The following is a 22,934-nucleotide window of genomic DNA, read 5'->3' on the forward strand; positions in this document are numbered from 1 at the left end:
AAGCTCCCTGGAATGTTTCTGGTCCTAATTTAAATAAAAATGATCCTTTTTGAAACAGGAAATTATAGACATATTTTGGGCCGTTGCTCTGGAAGCCCCTCCGTGGCTGGAGAGGGATGGTGCTGGGCTCTCTGTGCACCATGGGGGGTTTAACCCCCTCACAGGGTCTGTGCTGAGTCACCCTTGTCCCCACGGACCCGGCTGGGCAGTGCCAGCACCCGCTGCCTCTGGGGGGGCTCTCAGTGCTGTGGGGTGACAGGGGACAGCTGGTGGCACAGCGTGGCCGGGCATTGGGGCTGGGGTGAAACCCCCTCTGTGTCCCAGCCGTGCTCCCAGTGTGGGGCAGCTGGGCTGGCTCAACTCCACACTTGTATTTATTTATTTACCGGCTAAATTCCTCAGGCAGGGCCCAGGCGTGCGCCGGCCCAGCAGAAATATTCCAGAAATATTCCAGAAACGCCTCTGACCACTCCAGTGCTTCAGCAGGGCCACAGGCATCCTGTGGCTGTGCTGGCTGACCTTGTGTGCCACTGTCCACGGGCACACAAGTCCCTGCAGGTCGCTGTGCCCAGGGTGCCATGGCATGGCTGGGTTCCCCTTGTCCCACCAGGGTGGGAGTGTGAGACTCTCATTGTGTCAGGGGCATTTTTATAATTTTTCTGTGCTTGGCAAGTTCTTTATTTGGCTCTTCTTCTGCTCTCACTGAGGGGTTGGTGCTGCTGTGGTGTCCCACTGTGGGGGAATCTTGGAAGGGGGCTTGTATCCAGTTGGTGGGGCTTGTATCCCATGTCCCACCAGGTGGGAGTGTGGGACTCTCGTCATGTCAGAGGCACTTTTATCATTTTTGTGTGCCTGGCAAGTTCTTTATTTGGCTCTTTTTCTGCTCTCACGGAGGGGCTGGTGCTGCTGTGGTGTCCTAGTGTGGCAGAGTCTTGGGAGGGGGCTTGTATCCAGTGGGCTCAGCCATGAGCCAGGGTGTGTGTGCTGAATTTCCTGGCTTAGGAATGAGAGAAATATGCTGGCCAGGCAGAAATGCTGCTGTCACCAAACAGCTGGGCTGGGCATCCCAGCAGAGGTGGCTGCATGCCTGTGCTACCTGGGGACACCCATGTCACTGCAGACACTCTCTGCTGTGTTACGGCAGCCCTGCCAAGGGTGTTTGATGTGGCCTGTCCCTTGTGCAGTGGGGTGTGCCAGGCTGTGCCCCTGCTTCCTCTGGGAATGTTTTCTTTCCTCAGGGCACATCTGTCTCACTTTGGTTGGGCAGGGACCTGCTCAGCTGCCAGCTGGGGTCCCAGTGTGCCATGCCTGCGTCACCACTGCTCCTCCATGCCACCAGCGTGCTTGGCTCCCTGCCACCAACTCCTCCCAGCAGCCCCCGCATGGGGAGGCCCCTGACCCTCATCCTCTTGTCCACTGCCCCACTCCTGCTGTTTCCAGGGACACCTTGAACTTCCAGAGGCAGCTTTGCCATGAAAACATCTTTACTGCGTGTCACTGGGGTGCTGTCTGTCCCCAAGAACATTTTGGGGGGATCCGGTGTTCATGGCAAAGACAGAGGAGGAGCGAGAAGCGTCAGGGTTGCACCGCCTGGCACCACACCAGGCACCCAGGGGTGTAGATTGTGCAACCCCATCCTGTGAGGCACAGAGCCCTGCCTGGCCCCCCCAGCTCCACAGCTGCGCTTGGCTCGGGGGTGTCTGTCCCACTCTCTGCGGGCGGACGGTGCAGGGAGGCCGGGCAGTTCCCCCCGCGGCCGGCGGAGCCCACATCACTTCCTCTGGCAGTGGTGACGGTGACGGTGCTGCTGGTGGCGAGGCCCCAGTGTCCCCCCCCAGCTCTCCCTCCGGCTGCTGCTGCTGCTCCGGCCGGCGGGGCCCTCGCATTCCTGGGCTATTTTTAGGGTGGCCCTATCAGCCCAGCTGTCCCCGCTGCCGGCTGCCGCCCCACCAGTGCCTCTCCCGTGCGGTGCTGCGCTCGCCCCGGCGGAAACCCTTCTCCTGCTCCCTCTGGTAAGGTGGGGACCCCCAGCGTGGCCAGCACGGCTTGGGGGAGCACGAGGGGGGTACCTGGGAGATGGTCCTGGTGCTGGGATCGGGGATTGAGAGGCTGAAGCCACCCCTGGGGTGTTTTGGGGCTGTTTGTTGTGGGGACCTCATGGCCGGTGCTCTCCGGAGAGCTTTGTGGCAGTGCCAGGCTGCTTGGAAGTGAGAGTGCTGTGGGCAGAGGGTTTGGGGGTTCTAACCCACAAGTGGGTTCATCTCCAGACCCCCATGCTCAGCTTGTTCTCCAGGCACTGGCATTTCACACCATGGTGACCGTTTGGGGGGACAGGGATGTGCTCCCAGACTGCTGGGTTGCTTTGGTGGCCCAGTGCTCCCCTGTGCCACGCCTGGCCCTGAGAGGGGGCTTCTCCCCAGTGGCCCCAGGCACAACCTGGGGTTGGAGAGTGGGTGCCATCCAGGGCAGCAGGTCCCACTAGAGCTGCCTGGCCTCTGGCATGGGGTCAGGCTCAGAATAAACCCAGGCTGTCAGGGCAAGCAGGGAGCTGGGGCAGAAAATATCCCTTCCCTCACCCTGGCATTTGCTTACTGCAGCGGGCTGGCCCCCTCAGGGGAATTGGGCCACGGTCCTACAGCCTGACTAAAGGGGTTTTTTTTACACAGTGAGTTTTGCTGGGTCTCAGACTGGTCACCTGTCTGTCCCCAGAGCCCCTCCTGTGGGCACTGTTTGTTTGCTGAGCAGGTCCAAGTGGGCTCAGACCCCCATTCCTGAGGATCCCAGGTGGGGAAGGGCACGTGCCTGTACCCTGGGCCGTGGTTTGGCATTCTGTGTGCTGTCCCAGTCAGTCTCACCTCTCCCTCTCTCCCCAGCCAGGGCTGCAGCTCCATGAGACATCACCATGGCGTTCTCATCCCGGTTTGCGTTCTGGGAGCAGAAGGGAAGTGTCTCTTGCATGTTTGCCTGCACCCCGTGTTTGGGTCACGCTGCTGACCGGCTCCCCCAGTTTGCCCAATGTTTGGAGCAGCACTCCCAGCCTCACTGTGCTGCTGTGACAGGGCCTGTGCTGGGCAACTGGGAGCTTGGCCAGGGCTGGTGTCACCAGCACAGCCATGCATGTGATCACTAACACCATCACTAACAGCTTTGTGAGTGTCTGGTGCCGCCCCTAACACAGTGTGAGCCACCCCAGTGCCACCTGCCACCCAGGAGCTGCTCTGTGGTGGCAAGCCAGGGTGTGTTGCCCACAGGATGCACCACTGCAGTGTCACAGCCGAGTCCTGGCACTCAGAGGCTCAGCCCAGGGCAGGGTTTGGCTGCCCACCCCCCCAGAGGCCCCTGGTTTCCCCAGGTCAGCAGGGATCTGGCATGTCCCACGTGCGGCTGCTGCAGAGATTAGCTGGTGACACTTAAAACGTGCTGTGACACCGGCTGGGGGGTGACGTATAGAACGACAGAATCCTGCAGGAGGGGTGGTGTGACTCTGAACCCCTCCCTCACTGGCTGCTCATGATGAGAGGGCCCAGGCCAGGTGGGCAGAGCACCTCTCCCACCTTTGGGGTTTGCTGTAAGTAGGGTGCATCTCTGTGCTTCACCCCCGTTGTTTTGGCTGATGGGAAGCCTGTCAGGACACACGTCCTTGTCCCTGCAGTGGGCTGTAAATTTGTGCTGGCATGGAGTGATGGTCCCAGGAGGTTTTCCTGCAGCAAGGCCCCAAAGTGGGCTGAAACATGCTCCTCTTGTTTGTCTGACCCTCAGGTCAAGGACGAGGACAAATCTTTAGCTGTGAAAAGACCCGTGAAGGAGGATGGGGCTGTAAGTGTCACAGAGCACGGGCAGGGTGGAGCTTTTGGGGATGGGGCTTGTCCTTGGTGGGAACAGCCCCTGTGTTGTGGGGCAGGGAGGTCACCACTGCTCCCTGCCCTGGGATCCACTGTGGGGCTGTAGGTTTTTGGGGAAGGGTGCTGTGGTAATTATTCCAATACCCAGTGCTTGGGTCTGGCCAGGAGCTGTGCTCCATGGCAGGACAGAGCCCTGGGCACCATCATGTCCCAAACAGCAGTGGAGGCTGGCCCTCCACTCACACCACTCTCATTGTGGCTGCAGTCAGAGACCCTGAAGGATGCAGCATCTGCACCCCCCAAAGCTGAGCCCCCGAAGGCTGAACCCCCAAAACCTGAGCCTGTGAAGAGCCCCGAACCCGCGAAGAGCCCTGAGCCACCTCCTGGGAGAGGGAAGAGCCCAGAGCCGGTGCTGAACGGAGCAGCAGAGAATGGGCTGGAGGGCCCAGCCCCCGAGGCACAGGGGGATGACGGCCAGGGGCTGTCCCGCCGCAAGGTGGTCCGGGTGGTGCGCAAGGTGGTCCGCAAAGTTCTGCCAGGGGAGGACGCTGGCAGTGCCAAGGAGCCAGGCCGAGATGCCAAGTCTCCTGAGCCAGTGCCACCCCCGAGGAAGGAGGAAGCAGGGCGTACCGCTGTCCCAGCTCCCCCAGCCCCGCCACCGCCCCCGGCCGTGGTGCCTGCAGCCCCTGCCAAGCCGGAACCCAAGGATGAGATCTCAGAGGGGCTCAAAACCCTCATGGCCAAGGGCAAAACCAAGGAGCACCGGCCGCGGCTCCGGCCGGGGGACAGGCAGGAGAAGCCCCGTGAGCCAGCTGGTGGGGACACAAAGCTGTCCCCGTCCTCGGGTGCTGAAGCCAAACCAGAGCCACCAGTGCAGCTTTCAGGAGGGAAAGCAGAGCCAGCAAAGGCATCTGCTCTGAAACCCACGGCCCTGGAGAGGCACAAGGTACCTGTGTGTGCACAATGGGAGATGCTCTGACCCCCAGTGCAGCATGGTGTGAGCTCACCCGCATGGTTTGCAGTGCTTCTGAGATGTGCGGTGTGGGTGGGAGTCACTTTTTTTGGGCAGTCGTGTGTGCTGTGGCCACTCCATCATGCTGCCCCTTGTCTCCCCTCCATTTCATGTGGAGAAGAAGCTGCAGACCAGCGAGAAGCGGCCGACCCCTGTGAAAAATGCCCCGGCTACCCCCCAGCAGGTGTGTAGGAGTGGTGACACAGGTCCCTGGACACTGTGGGTACGCACTGGTACCCATCTGTGCCTTCACCCTGGGACCCGCCCCAAGCACTGATGGGCTGCAGGGCTGGGAAAGCCTTTGCAGGGGCCCTGCTGGTGCCCATGTGCCAGGGCTGTGCGGGCTGTGGGACAACTGGCCTGGAGCTAATGGTGCTCTGCCTCTAGGCTGCCCCTGGCCCTGCTTCCCCTGGCCCCACGTCCGTGCTGAGCCCATCTGAGGAGGCGCAGCTCCGGCTGGAGAGGATCTTCACCACTTCTGTAATTCCAGAGGTGTTGGTGCTTGCGTGTCGTCTTCTCAGGGATGGGGAGGCATGGGCAGCCTGTGGCTGCCCCAGATGTGCCATGTGCTCTTCACACAGTGACTGTACCCTGTGTCTGGCTGCCAACCCCACGGTCTATCTGTGGGTGACACTGGCAGCAGGGAATGGATGACCAGGGCTGTTGGTGGGTTTGGGGATCATTGCCCAGACTGTGCTGAGGATGGGGAACTGTCTGCATCCCTGTAGGGGCCCAGGCACACTGTGGTGGCTGGGATGGATGATGTCCTGGTGGTGCTGTGTGATCATGGTGTGATCATGGCCATGCCGGGGCCCTGTGGCTTGTCAGGGTGCTGCTTCTGCTCTCTGCCTCTCACCCCCTCTCTTCTTTCTCTCCTCCTTCTTTGCTGCCGTTAGCTGGACCCTGCCGCCTCCGCCTCAGCACCCAGCCAGGTACTGTACCCCTGTCCTCAGGAGCCCTCTGCCTCCACCAGCGACCCCCTGCCATCCTCTGTCTGCCTCTGGGCTGGCGTCTGCGCCCGCGCCTCCTGCTGGAGTGTAAGGCTTTCCCCATCCCACCCTGCTCCATGGGCTGCCATGGGGCCGGCGGGGCAGCCAGGGCTGGGTGCCTCTCTCCTCCCCAGCGAGGTCATGCCGGGAAGCCAGACGTCCCAGGAGGGTGCCCTCAGTGGAGGAGGCACAGCTGGGGCGGGCAGGGGTGTGGAGCAGGGTGTGAAGGGGCAGAGTGCTGGCATAGGCAGGATGCATGGCTCGTGCCGAAGCAGCTGTGGCACATGGTGCTGGCAGAGCTCAGAGCGGGGTCAGTGCAGTGACCCCCAGCCCCAGGGCTTTGGCAGCACGGCCTCGTGGCCAGCGTCCTTCCCAGCTCCGTGTCTGTCCAGCACTGCACTGGACTTGCCACCCTGCTGTCCACAGTGGTGGCCGTGGCACGAGGAGCGCCCGCAGGGTTTGGCACAGCGGTGCTTTGCCCCTGCTCGCTCCCCATCCCCTCTTTCCGTGCTGTGTGCGGGGCAGGGCTGAGCCCTTCTCGCCTTCACCGCCTCTCTCGGCCTCGCCAGGGTCCCGCGGACGATGCGCCGGCAGCTCCCCTTGGCCCCGTCCCTGCTGCAGCTCAGGTTTGGCTTTGGAGCTCGTCCTGCTCTCCTTGTGCCAGGGACATCCCCGCTGTGCTGGCCACCAGTCTGGCATATCCCATATCAGAGTCCTGTGCCACGTCCTGTGTCCCTCCATTATGTGCCTCAGTGTGTCCTGTGTCCCTACAGCATGTCCCTGCAGCATGTCCCATGTCCCCATACCATATCTGGTGTCCCTGCATCCTGACACGTGGCTGGCGTGGGTGCCTGCTCTCAGGGCTGTGGTTTGGGAGCTTGGCCCCTCCAGGTTCACCCGAAGTGGCCGTAGTGAATGTGCCTGTGGGTCACTGTGTCTTTATGTCTGCCCCAAGCTGTGGCAGGGCCCTGGTGGTCTCTCATCCCTGCACCCACTGGGGTCCCCAGCGGGCAAACTGGGGACGTGCTGGGAGGGTTTGTGGCTTGTGGAGGTGGCCTGGCTGTCCAGCACATGGCCCTGTGGCCAGTCAGCCGTGCTCCCTCCAGCCCCGGGGATGAGGGGAGGGGTGAGGCAGGGCAGGGGGCAGGTCACCACAGCCTCTCCACATCTGCTGTCCCACAGGCCAAGACAGAAGAGCAGATAGCAGCCGAGGAGGCCTGGTACGAGACCGAGAAGGTGTGGCTGGTGCACAGGGATGGCTTCTCCTTGGGTGAGCACTGCTGGGACACAGCACCCCGTCCTTCCTGTGAGCCCCCCTGACCCCACTGCAGTGTCCCTGGGGGCTGCCAGCACAGCCCCTCTGAGTGTCCTGTGCCCCTCACAGGCAGCCAGCTGCGCCCGGAGGCGGGCAGTCCCCTGCCTGAGGGCAAAGTGAAGGTGAAACTGGACCACAATGGAGCCGTCCTGGAGGTGGAGGAGGACGATGTGGAGAAGGTAGGGCTGCGGGGCGGGGGCCGGCAAGGCAGATCCCCATTCCCCGCCTGACCCACCCCATCTCAACCTTGCTGCCAGGCAAACCCCCCGTCCTGTGACCGTGTGGAGGACCTCGCCAGCCTCCTCTACCTCAACGAGTCCAGCACGCTGCACACGCTGCGCCAGCGCTACGGCGGCAACCTCCTGCACACCTACGCCGGGCCCACCATGGTCATCATCAACCCGCTGAGCTCCCCCTCCATGTACTCCGAGAAGGTGACGCTGCTCTGGGGGGACACTGGAGGGGACCAGCAGCTGGCACCGCACAGAGGGGGTAATGGGGTTGGCAGGGTGCTGACCCTTGCCCTCCCTGTCCCCATCAGGTGATGCACATGTTCAAGGGGTGCCGCAGGGAGGACACGTCCCCGCACATCTACGCGGTGGCGCAGGCGGCGTACCGCAGCATGCTGATGAGCCGCCAGGACCAGGCCATCGTCCTGCTGGGCGCCAGCGGCAGCGGCAAAACCACCAACTGCCAGCACCTGGTCCAGTACCTCGCCACCATCGCCGGCAGCACCGGCAAGGTCTTCTCTGGTGAGTCCCTCTGTGGGTGTGGAGTCCCTCTGTCCTGCCTGTACACGCCCCTTGCTTTGCGGCCACAGCCCTACGCACGCGGCAGTGGCTGGACACGCGCCCAGCGGGCTCTCACTGTGTCACCTGGTGCCTTTGCTGTGCTCCTGGGGGCTGCTGCAGTGCAAGGGAGCAGCAGCTCCAGCCCAGCCAGCTCTGGCCCCCTGCCCGCTGCACAGCCCCTGCACTGCCTTGCTTGTCTTCCTGCAGTGGAGAAGTGGCAGGCTCTCTACACCATCCTGGAGGCTTTTGGCAATAGCAGCACCGGCATGAATGGCAACGCCACCCGCTTCTCCCAGATCATCTCCCTGGACTTCGACCAGGCTGGGCAGGTGGCATCTGCCTCTGTACAGGTGAGGGGACCAGGGTGGCTCCCCCAGCAGGGGAGCTGGTCCATCCTTGCCAGCGTGGCTCCCCATGATGTGGGAGCCAGTCCATCCTCACAAGAGTGTTCTCCAGAGAAGCTGTAACTACTCCATCTCCTGTGGCAGTGTTCAAGGCCAGGTTGGACAGGGCTTGGAGCATCCTGAGATAGGGGAAAGTGTCCTTGCCCATGGCAGGGGTTTGGAACTTGTTGATCTTTCAGGTCCTTTCCAATCCAAACCATTCCATGATTCTCCTGGTGTTTCCTACACTACAAGCTCCGCTGCAGATCCCCAGCCATGCTCGCATCACTCAGCAGCCAGCCTGACATCCTGCTCTTGTCCTTGTTCACACCCAAATCAGATGGGTTCCCTGTCCTTGCTGAGTTAGTCCCAAAACCAGTCCCAAAATGCTGTTGTCATAACAGCAGAGCCTTAAAATCCAGGAGACGTACTCCATGCTCTTCTAGTAGCACTCACCAAGGAGAGATGCTCATGGGCTGTGTGGGTGACGTTTGCATTCACATGGTGCCCTGCAGTGGGAGGGAGGCCCTCACTCCCACTGGTACCCTGGGCAGGCAGCAAAGATGAGGCTGGGGTGGGTTGGAGGTCTCTGTGGGAGTGGGGCACTTGGGGACAGTTCCTCACTGTCCCACCTCTGCCAGACACTGCTGCTGGAAAAGCTGCGCGTGGCCCGGCACCCGGCCAACGAGGCCACCTTCAATGTCTTCTACTACCTGCTGGCCTGCTCTGACAGCACCCTGAGGTGAGCTGGGGGGGAGGACATGGCCTCCATCGTGGGGGGGTCTCTGGGACCTCCCCCATGGGGCCAATCGTGGTGTTTATCCCTGCAGGACTGAGCTTCACTTCAACCACCTGGCAGAGAACAATGTCTTCGGCATCGTGCCCCCGTCCAAGGTTGTTGCCATGGGGGGCTGTAGGGGAAGATGGGGGTCTCTGGCCCATTTCAGTGCAGGGGGAAGCAGAGCCGAGCTCCCAGACCAATGGCTCCTGTTGGTTTCCACAGCCGGAGGAAAAGCAGAAGGCAACCCAGCAGTTCAGCAAGCTCCTGACAGCCATGAAGGTGATGGGCATCTCAGGAGATGAGCAGAAAGCCTTCTGGCTCATCCTGGGGGCCATCTACCATCTGGGAGCCGCTGGGGCAACCAAAGGTAACGAGCTGGGAGCCATTAAGGAGGGGAGATTTGAGACTGATGATGTGAGGGGTTCCAGAGACACCTTGCAAACAGCCTGCAGTGCAACCAAGCTCTGGGGGAGAAGGTGGGAGGCTGTGTCAGCTGAGGGACAATGCCTTGCCACCCTGAGTGCTCTGGGGCACCCAGCTTTGTCCCCATGGTTGGGGTGGTCTCATTAACTGGTGGGAATTGAACATGCCCAGACCCTGGGCTGGGCCCTGCCAACCTGGGGGAGTGGGGGCCTGGGTGGGGCTCAGGCAGTTGGGGGGTGTCCCCCATTCCCAGTGTAACACCTTTCCCTCCATCCTCCTTGCAGACCCACTGGCAGATGGAGCTGGTAACGGGAGTAGGGAGGGCTCTGCTCTGGGGGTTGCCATGCAATGCAGATTTGGGGAATGAAATGGGGGCTTGGGGTGCTGCTGGTGTGCTGGGACCAGCCCTGACCCTGGCTGGGTCCTGGCAGCCCCAAATTTGCCTGCTGCTCGTGAGGAGTCCAATCCCAGTCCTGTCAGCACCATTGGTGGTGTGGGTCAGAGCTGCCCTGGCACACAGCTCTCACCATGGGTGTGAGTGTCCCACAGCACCAGCTTTGCTCTCCATCCCTGGGGATGGCAAATTTAGCTTTGGGGGCTGCTCTTCTCCCCCTGTGGCTTTCTCTTTCTCCCTGTGGCGCTGCACGCTGGTGGGAGAGCTGGGCATGTCACCCCAAAATGGGCACCTGGAGCTGGTGGCTGCACCCAGGGAATTTGTAGCCCTGGTGGAAAAGATGATCTGGGGATGAAAAAGGAGTGACCAGAGGGGTCTGGATGCACACTGGGGTGCAGGGCTGGCCTGTGGGGTGCTCTTGGGGTGCAGTGCTGGCCCATGGGGTGCTCTCAGGGCACTAGAGGGCAGCAGGGCCCCGCTGCAGCCACCACAGCGGGATGCTCAGGCAACTCCGGAGCCTCTCCATGGGAGCCTGCTATGGGAGGGAATCCCAGATCCTGCTGGGGGTGAGCATTGCTGCATCCTGCTTGGGGTGGGCATCCCACCCCCAGTCTGTGCTGCTGCTGCTGAAGCCTCCCCTGCACCTCGTGGACGCTGGGAGTGCTCAGAGCTGAGTTACACCAGCCCCAGGATTCAATATCCTTGGATCCAAACGCGGCTCCCCATGCTCTGGGGCAGAGCCGAGCTGCTCCCCAACATTCCCCATGGTGCGGGGGGACTCAAAGGGAAGGGACCCCCATGCTGGTCACGGTTTGTCACTGCAGCAGTGCCTGGGGAGGGGGCAGGCGTGGCATGTGCGGTGGCGTGGTGGCAGGAGGGTGTCCCCCCCGTGCCATCGTGTGCCGTTGTTTCTAACCCGTGTCTCTGTTCGCATGGTGCATGCTGCCCTTTGCAATGCAGACGCCGACGAAGGTAAAGTCCCGTTCTGTTCTCCGTGTGTCTCTGGCTTCCCCCTCCCCCGTGCCACCCTCTTCCGTGTCCCTGTGTGTCACCATTAACCGGCTCCCACCGCCCCCCAGCGTCCGTGTCTCTGTGTCTGTCTGGCTGCCGTGTGGCTGTGTCACCCAGCAGGGACATGTCCCCGTGTGGGGTGGCTCAGAGCCTCAGAGGTCACAGGGTAGTGGTGGCAAGGGGTCTGTGCTCCACACCAGTGTGGCTCCAGGCTCAGCCTGCAGCAGCACAAAGCCATTCACCCCTATGTCCTGTTAGACCCCAAACATCTCTGTCTCCTCAAGCCCCAAAACGTGTGCTACCACTGTGCCAATCATCCCTAACCTACTCTGTGGGTCCCTAAGATCATCCCAGGCCTGTTTGGAAACGCTCCCCATTTCTAGGGGTGCCCTGCCTGGCCCTGACCCCCCTTCTCCACCCTTCAGCTGGGAGGAAGCAGTTTGCACGGCACGAGTGGGCTCAGAAAGCCGCCTACCTGCTGGGCTGCAGCCTGGAGGAGCTCTCCTCTGCCATCTTCAAGCACCAGCCCAAGGGCACCCTGCAGCGCTCCACTTCCTTCCGCCAGGGCCCCGATGAGTCTCCCCTGGGGGACAGTGGCACAGGTAGGGTGAGGTTTGGTGGGGACAGCAGGTGGCCCCAAGGGATGCCAGGCTGGGGACACTCAGGCTTGCTTTGGCCAGGTCCCAAGCTGACGGCGCTGGAGTGCCTGGAGGGCATGGCAGCTGGCTTGTACTCCGAGCTCTTCACACTCCTCATCTCCCTCCTCAACAGGTACGTGCTGGGGGGGCCAGCAGGAGAGCAGGGGGTGCCTGGCTGCACCCACTGACCCCACTGTGTCCCTCTGTTCTCCCCCCAGGGCGCTGAAGTCGAGCCAGCACTCGGTGTGCTCTGTGACAGTGGTGGACACCCCTGGGGCACAGAACCCCAAACTGGCAGGGCAAAGCCGGGGTGCCACCTTCGAGGAGCTCTGCCACAACTACGCCCAGGAGCGCCTGCAGCAGCTCTTCCACCAGCGCACCTTTGCCCGCGAGCTGGAGCGATACAAGGAGGTACCAGGGACACCCAGGGCTGCCGTGGCCTCCTCCACTCCTGCCCTCCCATACCCACATGAACGTCTGCTATGTGTCCCCCCTGATTTCTTATGCAGTGGTCATTTTGGACCAGTCCAACCAAAGCTCAGTGTCCAGGGCTGCTGGAGCACAGCACAGGAGGACTGCGCTGGGAGGTGGTGGAGTGGCTGTGGGTGGTGATGATCATAGTCACTGCTTCTTCTCCATCTCAGCACTGACAGCCCAAGGGGACCCTTCCACATGTCCTGGTCCTCCCTTAACACTCTGCATCACTCTAAACTCCATCAAGACCAACACACTGATGGGCTCTTACTCCCTATCACTGCTACTCTGCAGTGTGGGTGCTCACCTGCCTCTGTTCCCCCTCACCAGGAGAACATAGAGCTCGCCCTGGCTGATGCTGAGCCCAGCTCCTCTGGCTCCATAGCTGCTGTGGACCAGTCCTCACACCAGGCACTGGTAAGCACCTTCCACTCTTCCTTCCAGCCACATCACGGCAGGCAGCTTTTTGGCATTTTGGGGGTAGAGAGGAAGGAAAGGGGCTGATGGTCATGAGAGCATGGATGCGAGTGTGTGTGCAGCCCACATACTTAGTGCATCCTGCAGCATGGTTTTCCCCTCTTGTCCTGGGAGCTGCCTGTGCTGTGGGCAGGGGGCCTGGAGATTTCTGGGATGTTCCAGTTTTTGAAGTGCTCTGGTCCCCAGGGTGCTCAGGTTCCTAGTGTCCATGGGTCTCCAAGGTTCTCCAGTCCCTGGGATTCTCCAGTCCGTGCTGGAGGAGGCTGCTGGCACCTTTCCTGTACTGGGTTTCAGCCCAGCACTGCATTTCCCACCTCAGTGAGATGTGCAGCCAGAGTGTCCCATATGGACCCTTTCCCTTCTGAGTCTCCATTAATCAGGAGCCCTCTCCCACAGTGTGAGGCTGTGTGCTCCCTGGGTGGCCTGGGTGCCCTGTGTCACCCCATGTCCCTGCCCTGGGGGACCCTGGTGTGCTGGGGTGGCTGCTAGCGTGGTGACCCTGCAGGTCCGGTCTCTGGCCCGCACGGACGAGGCGCGGGGGCTGCTGTGGCTTCTGGAGGAGGAGGCTCTGCAGCCAGGGGGCAACGAGGACACCTTGCTGGAGCGGCTCTTCTCCTACTACGGCCCCCAGGAAGGGGGTAAAAAAGGTATGGAGGGGGGCCTGGAACCATGGGGATGTGTCCACTAGACCAGAAACAACCTCTCCAGTGGAAGATGTCCCTGCCCATGGCAGGGGGTTGGAATGAGATGATCTTTAGGGTGCCTTCCAACCCCAGCCATTCTGGGGTTCTGTGACATGCCTCAGTGAAACACTGGTGCTCAGGGCTGTCCCCATTGGTGCTGTGTTTCCCTGCAGGGCACAACCCGCTGCTCCCCAGTGACAAACCCCGACACTTCCTCCTGGGACACAGCTCGGGGACCAACTGGGTGGAGTACGATGCTACGGGATGGCTCAACTACGTCAAGCACAACCCGGCCTCCCAAAACGCCTCTGTCCTGCTGCAGGAGTCCCAAAAGTGAGCAGGGTCCCGGGGTGGGAGCGTGGCAGGGGGGAGAGGTGACACTGGGGGGTGACGTGCCCTCCGTGCCCTGCAGGAAGGTGATCAGCAGCCTGTTTGCCGGGCGCGGCGGCTCGGCGCTGGTGCTGTCGGGCTCGGTGGCGGGGCTGGAGGGCGGCTCCCAGCTGGCCCTGCGCCGGGCCACCAGCATGCGCAAGACCTTCACCACCGGCGTGGCTGCCGTCAAGAAGAAATCCCTCTGCATCCAGATCAAGCTGCAAGTGGTGAGTGAAGGGGTGCCGAGGGGGATCCCCACATCTGGCCGGGGCACCTGGCTGGGGCGCCGCCTCACGTCACCGCTCACCCCGCTCTGCCGCACTCACAGGACGCCCTCATCGACAGCATCAAGAAGTCCAAGCTGCACTTTGTGCACTGCTTCCTGCCCAAGGCGGGGGGCGGTGGGGACCCCCAGGCTGTGCTGTGCCGGCGGGTGAGCGGCAGCGAGCTGGAGCTGCCAGCAGAGCACTGCGAGGCCGGGCTGATGCAGCTGGACGTGCCCCTCCTGCGTGCCCAGCTCCGCGGCTCCCGCCTGCTCGACGCCCTCCGCATGTACCGCCAAGGTGAGCCCTGCCACCAGCACCAGCGGATGGGAAGGTCCCAGCTGCATCTTCTCACTGAGAGCCAAAGACCCCCAGGAGTCCCTTCAGCACGTGCCCTTGCTCTGAACTCTGGAGCCTCTCCCCCAGGGTGGTCCTGTCCCTGTTCCCCCTCCCCTGCTGGGCTGTTATCTGCACTGGGGACAGGCATGGCCTTAATTGGGTGTCTCCCCCGGTGCCGCTGGTTCCTGGCAGCAATCCCATTGGCATCCAGCCCCTGTCCCGCTGGAAGGAGAGCCTCTGGGTTGTGCTCAGCAAAGCATTTATCGATACATTGGCTGGCCAGCCACCCGGCTGAGGGTTTATTGCTTGGAGGCCGGACCCTTCCTGCCATGACTGGAAATCAATGCCACCTGCACACCTCCTGGATCGATGGCCATGGCCAGCCGCCTGTGCCGGGGTCAATGTTCCCATCAATACCTCATCGTTAATTAAGATATGGAGGCTCAGTGCTGGAGCCTGATGCAGGAGTTGGCTGTGGCTCAGAGTGGAGCCAGAGCAGGACTTGCACAGGCAACATGTGTCGCTGCTCTCCCCCCGAGGAGGGATCTGGCCGCTTTCTCCTCAGATCCCAGCCAAAACTGCTGGAGGATGCAGCCAAGGAAAACCTCATGGGGAAGCTGAGGGCATTCCAGCTATGCCTGACCCCATGGGGAGCTTGTGTCACATGGGGCAACCCCGTCAGCTCTCCCAAAACATGAGCCCCAGCATGTCAGGGCACGTGGGGCTATCCCTGGCCATCCCCTGGGCATCCACACAGCCCCACTCTCCCTTGTTTCCCCAGGTTACCCTGACCACATGGTGTTTGCGGAGTTCAGGCGGCGCTTTGATGTCCTGGCCCCACACCTGACCAAAAAGCATGGGCGCAACTACATCGTGGTGGATGAGAAGCGGGTACGTGCCCCGTGTCAGAGTCACTGCTGTGGTTCAGAGTCCCCTGCACCTCAAAGGGCTTGGCCCTGACACCTTTCCCTCCCTGCAGGCAGTGGAGGAGCTCCTGGAATCACTGGACCTGGAGAAGAGCAGCTACCACATGGGCTTGAGCCGGGTACGGTGCCTGACACCACCGGGTGTGGATGTGGGCAGGGCTGTGCGTCATGGCACGGTGGGACAGCAAAAGGGCAGCACTGTTCACTCCCACCCACGGCATTCCTCATGCCTGGGGAATAAAACCCCACGATGGGACAGGACCAGCGACTGTGGAGGGGAGAGACACATCCCCCCCAGCGGGAGGGTGGCACGGTGTGGCCGGAGGAATGCCAGCACCCATCACTGTCCTGCTCCCCTCCCATAGGTGTTTTTCCGGGCTGGATCGCTGGCCAGGCTGGAGGAGCAGCGGGACACACAGACCAGCAGGAACATCACCCTTTTCCAGGCGGCGTGCAGGGGCTTCCTGGCACGGCAGCACTTCAAGAAGAGAAAGGTTCGTCCCAGCGGCTCTCCCCTCCCCGCTCTGCTGCACAATTTCGCCTAAAATGGGCAGTGCAGCCTTTCTGCGCCTCCTGGGCCAGCACCTCCTCCTCCCGCCTCCCCCGGAGCCGTGGGGGGCCAGGGGGAACCGGGGGGCCAGGGGGAACCGGCAGGGAGGCTGCTGGGCATCGCCGCCGAAGGATGAAGCCACGCTTCAGCTCCTACTTTTATCATTAGAGAAGGTGTAAAATAGGCATCTTACAGTGCCTCATCTTCCTGGGATTAGCACTTAGAGGGGCTGGAGAGGATCAAACAGCAGATTTGCTGGTGCAATTAGCCCAAATGCTAAGGAAGGGAAGCATGCTGGGGTGCTGGCAGGGGTGCTGAGCCCCCCACACGCCGCTTTGCCCTGCTGGTGGCCCTGTACTGACCCCATACCCCGTGCTGACCCCGTGCCCTGCACAGATCCAGGATTTGGCCATCCGGTGTGTGCAGAAGAACATCAAGAAGAACAAAGGGGTGAAGGACTGGCCGTGGTGGAAGCTCTTCACCACGGTGCGGCCCCTCATCGAGGTGCAGCTCACCGAGGACCAGATCCGCGGCAAAGACGTGGGTATCCATGCTGGGGGATGCTGGATGGGGCAGGGAGGGCTTGGGGGAGCGTTGGCCCTGGGCATGGCCCCACAGTGGGGTGGGATGCAGGACCCCATGGTGGGGTCACATGCAGAAGCTAATTGTGGGGTGGGATGCAGGATCCTGAAGCAGGGTGGGAAGCAAAACCCAGGGAAGGGTGGGATGCAGGATCCTGTGGTGGATTAGGATACAGGATCCCACAGTGGGTTGGGATGTGGGAGCCCATGATGGGGTGAGATGCAGGACCACGTCTGCCCGCGCCAGGCTCGAATTGCTCCCTAATTTGTGAATCAGCATGTCATTAGCATCCCGAGAGCCGGCTGTTGCTTGAGCCCAATTACAAGCGTGGAGAATGGAAATGAAACCGTGCGCCGAGAGGCAAATGCGGGGGCTCCGCTCGCACTGGCAACCAGACACTGGTGCACCCAGCGAGCACGAGCTGCTGCCTGGCTCAGCTTTCACCCCGACCTGCTGGGGACAGGCACCTGGGTGGGGGCACCTGGGCAGGGGCACCTCCTGCACCCCCAGCCTGTGCTGGGACCAGAGGAAGAGAGAGGAAGATGTTAGCAGCCAGACATGCTTCCACAGCACTGCCTGATGGTCCCTGGGCATCCTGGTGGGCCCCCTCCCTCCCCACCTGGGCTGGGTGCACCCAAACCTTTCAGCAAGCTGCTGATGTGTGGATTTGCTCCCACCTTCTCTTGTGAGGGATGTGGGTACCCCTCTGCAGCTTTTCTGGGACTGCCTGGCATTTAGACACCATTTATGGGGTTGGAGTCAGCACGACGGCGGAGCGGGTTGGGGAAAGTCCCTGCCCAGCCCTTGGCAGGGGAGAGCAGTCCCAGGGAGTCCCCACCCTGCTCATCCTGTGCTGGGGGGGTGCTGGGGAGGGGCAAAGAGCTGCCAGCCTCCTACCCGCCAGCCTCTTCCCTGCGCCTGCCCCCTCCCTCACCGCCCGCTCTGTTGCAGGAAGAGATCCAGCAGCTGAAGAGCAAACTTGAGAAGGTGGAGAAGGAGCGTAACGAGCTGCGGCTCAACAGCGACCGCCTGGAGAGCAGGGTAGGTCTTTGCAGCTGCCGGGATGGGGTTTGGTGCCGTGCCAGCCTGCCCCAGCCCACGGTCCCATTCCCCCTGGCACCCCCAGATCACAGAACTGACATCGGAGCTGACGGACGAGCGCAACACCGGCGAGTCAGCCTCCCAGCTGCTGGACGCTGAGACAGCCGAGAGGCTGCGGGCTGAGAAGGAGATGAAGGACCTGCAGGTAAGGGTGCCCCTTCCCAGCCTCACAGTGTCTCCTGTCCCCCCTCAAGTGCTCACCACGGCCGTGTCCCCTCCCAGGCCAAGTACGATGCCCTGAAGAAGCAGATGGAGTCGATGGAGATGGAGGTGATGGAGGCTCGGCTCATCCGAGCAGCTGAGCTCAATGGGGAGCTCGACGATGATGATTCAGGTACTGTCCTGCCTCCAGTGCTGGCTGCTGGCACACCCTGCAGTGTCCCCTTCTCCCTGTGCCACCCCCACACCCCAGAGCCCCTTGATGACCACATTTCCTCACACAAGGTGGCGAATGGCGGCTGAAATATGAGCGAGCAGTGCGGGAGATCGACTTCACCAAGAAACGGCTGCAGCAGGAGCTGGAGGACAAGCTGGAGGTGGAGCAGCAGGGCAAGAGGCAGCTGGAGCGCAAGGTGAGTGGGGGCTCAGCTCTGGGGACTCCCCTCAGCATGGCTAGGACAGCAGGGACATGGTGGCATCCCAGAGCCCTCACTGCCTGCCCACCTCTGCCCGCAGCTGGCGGACCTGCAGGCGGACAGCGAGGAGAGCCAGCGGGCGCTGCAGCAGCTGAAGAAGAAGTGCCAGCGCCTGGCTGCTGAGCTGCAGGACACCAAGCTGCACCTTGAGGGACAGCAGGGACGCAACCATGACCTGGAGAAGAAGCAACGGAGGTGGGGACAGTGCGCTGGCAGTGGGGGGGACATGGGGGACACGCCTCTGGCGAAGTGGCATTACCATTTTAGCAGGGATTTGGGCACCTCACCAGCTCGTACTTGGCCGAGGTGTCTCCAGCAGGATGGGGCTGCCCAAGTTGGATGTGTTTGTTGTGGGGGGGATCCCCATGCCCTTTTGGGGGGCCTAGAGCTGAGTGATCCCATCCATGTGGGGTCGCGCCCCATGGTAGAGACTGCTGGTGCCCTGCATCTCCACTCGGCACGCGCTGCCATCCTGTCCCCTCTCCCAGCCCCAAAGTTTGCTAACGTTATTAAGCAGCAGGGACGCTTTCATCTCATTATGGTAATGATCGCACACACAAATACAGCGAGAGAATCCAATCTAATTAATTTCAATTTCCGCGGATTGGAGTCTGTGCTAATGCAGCTGTTTATTACCCAGCGCAAGGAAAAATGGGGATTAGCTGCCGAGGTGTTTAACGCAGGTCACAAACTCAAGCGCAGGGTTGTTTTCCAAGCCCCAAAGGCAGTGATTTTGGAGTAAACCCAGCTGATCCCATCCCAGGGGCACTGGAAGAGACTGCCACGTGGCTGCCTGGCTACAGGCTGTGCTGAGCACTCCTTCAACAGGGGCTTGTGTCCTATCCAGGGGGTTGTGTGTCCCTTTTGGGGATGGGACTGGTGCCATGACATGTGGAACTCCCATATTGGGATGCAGCTGTGGGAGCTGAGGTACTACAAGAGCCCATCTCTCCTAGAGACCCCTCCATGTCCTGCTTGGTAGGTTTGGTGTCCCCAGCTGCTTTGGAGTAGCCAAGCCCCTGCCATTGGCAGCCATGGTCCCATGGGCACGTGCTGGCCCTGGAGAACAGCTGAGGTGCTGCTGGAGTTGGTGCTGCAGGTGCTGCACTCCCCTTTAGCATGGAGTGAAGGCATCAGGAGGAGTGTCTGAGTAGCTCAGTGTTGCTGTGGTGGCAATTAAAGACTCATCAACAGTGTGTTTCAAACAAGCACTCAGCCACACACCACCCTTCCCAGTGCTTGCTGCTGAGGGAGGGGGATGCTCGGTGCAGTGCCCCTGGCACAGGGCTGAGGATCAGTCCCCGGGGTGCTGAGTGCTCTCCCCACTCTCCCCGTGCAGGTTTGACAGCGAGCTCTCGCAGGCGCATGAGGAGGCACAGCGGGAACGGCTGCAGCGGGAGAAGCTGAGCCGAGAGAAGGATGTGCTGGTGGCCGAGGTCTTTGGCCTCAAGCAGCTGCTGGAGGTGAGTAGCCCTCAGACCCTCCCCAGCCTCCCAGTCAGCGGGTGCCCCGGGCTGACAGTAACCCTGTCTCTCACAGGACAGGGACTCGGACATCGCAGGGCTGACACAGAAGGCGGAGGCGCTGGAGGCAGAGCTGCAGGACATCTCCTCCCAGGAGTCAAAGGACGAAGCCTCCCTGGCCAAGGTGAAGAAACAGCTGAGGGACCTAGAGGCGAAGGTCAAAGACCAGGAGGAGGAACTGGATGAGCAGGCTGGGACCATCCAGATGCTGGAGCAGGTACAGCGGGGAGGGGCAAGGTTTCTGGGTGGGGTGGTTTCATGCAGAGCTGTTATTACCTGGGCTGGGCTTGCCTGGGAAGAGGAGGCGGTCGCCCTGAGCCCGGCGTCAGGCCAGGCATCGCCGCGGCCGACACGGCTCCTGGCCCTCCGTGCCATGGCCCGCCAGGTCACCATGGGGCGGGCAGCCCAGCTGGCCTCAGACCGGGGGGTTTTCAGGGTGAGTGGTGACTGGAGAGTGGCATGGAGGGGTCCCCACGTCCCCTTTGCTCTGAACACATCCCCACCATTTGCAGGCGAAGCTGCGGCTGGAGATGGAGATGGAGCGGCTGCGGCAGACCCACGCCAAGGAGGTGGAGAGCCGTGATGAGGAGGTGGAGGAGATCCGGCAGTCATGCCAGAAGAAGGTAGGGCTCAGCTGTGTCCCCTCTGTCCAGGAGGGCCTGGGATGCATCCCCATGCCCTGGCTGGGTACTGGGAGCTGCCAGCTGGGCACTGTCATGCAGCACCTGGCTCCCACGCAGCGACCACAGCCTGGCTCCACCGGCCCGGCAGGTCCGACCAGTCCTTCTGCTGCCCGGGCCAGCGCACTTTGCCGGGCTTTGTGCCTCTGGTTGCGCAAACACCCAGCTGGTGGGGTCACCCAGTGTCTCCAGGCTGTGGGGACACGTGAGGAGGGGTCATGACCCCTCCCTGCTGCCCTGACTGGCTGCCCCCTGTCTGTCCCCCAGCTGAAGCAGATGGAGGTGCAGCTGGAGGAGGAGTATGAGGACAAGCAGAAGGTGCTGAGAGAGAAGCGGGAGCTGGAGAGCAAGTTATCTGCTGTCAGCGAGCAGGTGGGGTGAAGGGCACCCGGGCATCTGCCTTGCTTTGGGGACCCTGAGGTGGCCATGGTGGGGTGGACACCCCTCTGGCGTGGAACTGTGGCAAAGTTTCCCCTGCCACAGGCCAACCAGCGGGACTTTGAGACGGAAAAGCGCCTGCGCCGGGACCTGAAGAGAACGAAGGCGCTGCTGGCTGATGCTCAGATCATGCTGGACCACCTGAAAAACAATGCACCCAGCAAGAGGGAGATCACCCAGCTCAAGAATCAGGTGTGCATCTAGACACTCCTCATACTGCAGGCTTCAAGGACACAGGGTGTCCCTGTTCCCTGGCCATGCACTGAGCTATATCCCTGCAGCTGGAAGAGTCGGAGTTCACCTGTGCAGCTGCTGTCAAGGCCCGGAAATCCATGGAGGTGGAGATCGAGGACCTCCACCTGCAGATTGATGACCTTGCCAAGGCCAAGGGAGCGGTGAGTGGGTTTGGGTTGTGATGAACCATGGTGGGGCCATGCCCCATTTGCACCCAGGGTGGCCCCACACTGTTTGGAGTGGGTTTGGGGGGTGAGTGCCCCATTCTTGGGGTGCAGTAGGAGACACGTGTGTCTCCCTGCAGCTGGAGGAGCAGCTGAGCCGTCTGCAGCGAGAAAAGAATGAAGTGCAGAGCCGGCTGGAGGAGGACCAGGAGGACATGAATGAGCTGATGAAGAAGCACAAGGCAGCTGTGGCCCAGGTGAAATGGGAGGAGCAGCTGCACCCACCCCACCACCTCCAAGATATCCCTCTTGGAGCCAGTGCAGTGGGATCCCCACTGATGGCCCAGGTGTGTCCTGCAGGCATCCCGGGACCTGGCACAGATGAATGACCTCCAAGCACAGCTGGAGGAGGTCAGCAAGGAGAAGCAGGAGCTGCAGGAGAAGGTGAGGATGCACCCTGAGTGAAGCTAGGACAGTGGAGGGCACCCACTGCTGCCCACAGAATGCAGGCCTGCCCTGCACCATGGGGGTGCAGAGGATTCTGGTGGAAAGCTCTCCATCAGGATGGGAGCAGCATGGCCAGCAGCTCTCCTCCAGGACAGCGTGGCAGTGGGGGCAGGGTGATTGTGGTGGAGGCTGAGGCTGTGCCCTCTCCCGCAGCTGCAAGGTCTGCAGAGCCAGCTGGAGTTCCTGGAGCAATCCATGGTGGACAAGTCGCTGGTGAGCCGGCAAGAGGCCAAGATCCGTGAGCTGGAGACCAGGCTGGAGTTTGAGAGGACGCAAGTCAAGCGCCTGGAGGTAGTCATGGGGCTTTCCCTCTGCTCCAGCTGGGACAGGGGTGCAGCAGGACCATAACGAAGCTGCCTGAGACTTTTCTGAGTGCCTCCTCTCCCCACGACCCCCCACACTGCAGCCCTCCCCCTCTGGCAGCCCATCCCTGTCTCCACAGGGAAGGCTCCCTGCAAGCACTGATAACAGTAATCCACCGCCCAGCCCGGCAAAGTGCTGCTCTTTCCCTGCATCGACTTAGGGAAATTATAGACTCCCCAGTCCCGCGAACGCAGCCTGTTTTATATTCTGCCTCCGCAGCTCTGCCGGGGAGCGCAGCAGCTTAGCTCTCCTCTTCATATTTTCCAAGCTATTATTTCCTTCTCCACTCTCTCTGCCGGGGCCATAAATATGCAGCGGCTGGCTCGGTGGCTGGGGGAGAACTGGAGCTATTTTTTCCCTACGTTACATGTTTTAATTACTTCACACACAGTTAAATCTATTTTTCTGATTCAACAAAGCCCTTGCTGTTGTTCTGCCCCTTCCCTGGCCCTGGGAGGGGGTGGTTTCTCCTCCATCTCCTTGTCTGAATTGATAAGAGTGGGGTCCATCCTTGCATCGTCTGCTGGTGGGTGTCGGGGTGAGGGTGTGGGGTGAGAGGTCCATGGGGGGATTTGGGGTGACCCTGGTGCTCGGCAGAGCCTGGCCACGCGGCTGAAGGAGAACATGGAGAAGCTGACGGAGGAGCGGGATCAGCGTGCGGCCGCCGAGAACCGGGAGAAGGAGCAGAACAAGCGGCTGCAGCGGCAGCTCCGCGATGTCAAGGAGGAGATGGGCGAGCTGGCCAAGAAGGAGGCAGAAGCCAGCCGCAAGAAGCACGAGCTGGTGAGGAACCTGTGACAGGGCCAGGCAGGGCACAAGGGGCTGTTCCCTGAGGAATGCGGCTCATCCCACTCCCTCCCCACAGGAGATGGACCTGGAGAGCCTGGAAGCTGCCAACCAGAGCCTGCAGTCAGACCTGAAGCTGGCCTTCAAGCGCATCGGGGACCTGCAGGCGGCCATCGAGGATGAGATGGAGAGTGACAGCAATGAGGACCTCATCAACAGGTGAGAGCACCTGGGCCCAGCTCCCCTGCATCCCTGGAG

At 61.6% G+C, this 22,934-nt stretch overlaps 2 protein-coding genes across 9 annotated transcripts in view; both read left to right on the forward strand.

Moving 5' to 3' along the window:
* The window catches only part of MYO18A (myosin XVIIIA), a 37,067-nt gene that overhangs the window by 7,641 nt on the left and 6,492 nt on the right, over nt 1–22,934 (forward strand). For 2 of the 7 annotated variants that reach the window (XM_071448259.1, XM_071448265.1), the window contains exons 3-41: nt 5,751–5,891; nt 6,413–6,469; nt 7,026–7,113; nt 7,228–7,337; nt 7,416–7,592; nt 7,700–7,910; nt 8,157–8,299; nt 8,974–9,074; nt 9,163–9,226; nt 9,336–9,480; nt 10,891–10,902; nt 11,367–11,543; nt 11,622–11,712; nt 11,798–11,990; nt 12,384–12,470; nt 13,036–13,177; nt 13,387–13,546; nt 13,626–13,812; nt 13,914–14,148; nt 14,969–15,078; nt 15,167–15,232; nt 15,479–15,607; nt 16,060–16,203; nt 17,197–17,286; nt 17,372–17,491; nt 17,569–17,680; nt 17,791–17,918; nt 18,022–18,176; nt 19,321–19,444; nt 19,521–19,721; nt 20,017–20,127; nt 20,452–20,556; nt 20,668–20,814; nt 20,904–21,017; nt 21,161–21,277; nt 21,381–21,464; nt 21,681–21,818; nt 22,488–22,673; nt 22,756–22,895. In XM_071448259.1, coding sequence (XP_071304360.1) covers nt 5,751–5,891; nt 6,413–6,469; nt 7,026–7,113; nt 7,228–7,337; nt 7,416–7,592; nt 7,700–7,910; nt 8,157–8,299; nt 8,974–9,074; nt 9,163–9,226; nt 9,336–9,480; nt 10,891–10,902; nt 11,367–11,543; nt 11,622–11,712; nt 11,798–11,990; nt 12,384–12,470; nt 13,036–13,177; nt 13,387–13,546; nt 13,626–13,812; nt 13,914–14,148; nt 14,969–15,078; nt 15,167–15,232; nt 15,479–15,607; nt 16,060–16,203; nt 17,197–17,286; nt 17,372–17,491; nt 17,569–17,680; nt 17,791–17,918; nt 18,022–18,176; nt 19,321–19,444; nt 19,521–19,721; nt 20,017–20,127; nt 20,452–20,556; nt 20,668–20,814; nt 20,904–21,017; nt 21,161–21,277; nt 21,381–21,464; nt 21,681–21,818; nt 22,488–22,673; nt 22,756–22,895 — 5,042 coding nt within the window. Of the gene's footprint in view, nt 1–5,750; nt 5,892–6,412; nt 6,470–7,025; nt 7,114–7,227; nt 7,338–7,415; nt 7,593–7,699; nt 7,911–8,156; nt 8,300–8,973; nt 9,075–9,162; nt 9,227–9,335; nt 9,481–10,890; nt 10,903–11,366; nt 11,713–11,797; nt 11,991–12,383; nt 12,471–13,035; nt 13,178–13,386; nt 13,547–13,625; nt 13,813–13,913; nt 14,149–14,968; nt 15,079–15,166; nt 15,233–15,478; nt 15,608–16,059; nt 16,204–17,196; nt 17,287–17,371; nt 17,492–17,568; nt 17,681–17,790; nt 17,919–18,021; nt 18,177–19,320; nt 19,445–19,520; nt 19,722–20,016; nt 20,128–20,451; nt 20,557–20,667; nt 20,815–20,903; nt 21,018–21,160; nt 21,278–21,380; nt 21,465–21,680; nt 21,819–22,487; nt 22,674–22,755; nt 22,896–22,934 lie in introns of all 7 variants that reach the window. The other 5 variants (XM_071448260.1, XM_071448266.1, XM_071448263.1 and 2 more) reach the window with 4 other exon arrangements.
* LOC139600221 (actin nucleation-promoting factor WASL-like) lies at nt 1,251–5,742 on the forward strand. 2 transcript variants are annotated; one of them, XR_011682447.1, is made up of 4 exons: nt 1,251–2,012; nt 2,874–3,816; nt 4,976–5,038; nt 5,242–5,742. XR_011682447.1 is itself a non-coding variant. In XM_071448268.1 (2 exons), the coding sequence occupies exon 1, from the start codon at nt 4,048–4,050 to the stop codon at nt 4,819–4,821; it is 774 nt and encodes a 257-aa protein (XP_071304369.1). In that variant the 5' UTR covers nt 3,848–4,047; the 3' UTR covers nt 4,822–5,038; nt 5,242–5,742. The 2 variants fall into 2 exon arrangements, 1 of the variants encoding a protein (XP_071304369.1); XM_071448268.1 differs by lacking the exons at nt 1,251–2,012; nt 2,874–3,816 and having other exon boundaries at nt 3,848–5,038.

This window comes from Agelaius tricolor, unplaced genomic scaffold, assembly GCF_023055355.1.
Source record: "Agelaius tricolor isolate 1412-34295 unplaced genomic scaffold, bAgeTri1.0.p SCAF_25, whole genome shotgun sequence".
NCBI classification, from domain to species: domain Eukaryota; kingdom Metazoa; phylum Chordata; class Aves; order Passeriformes; family Icteridae; genus Agelaius; species Agelaius tricolor.

Bases quoted from the DNA above. Each gene is read 5' to 3' on its own strand.
- LOC139600221 (XM_071448268.1), top strand. From the start codon at position 4,048: ATGTCCCAAACAGCAGTGGAGGCTGGCCCTCCACTCACACCACTCTCA.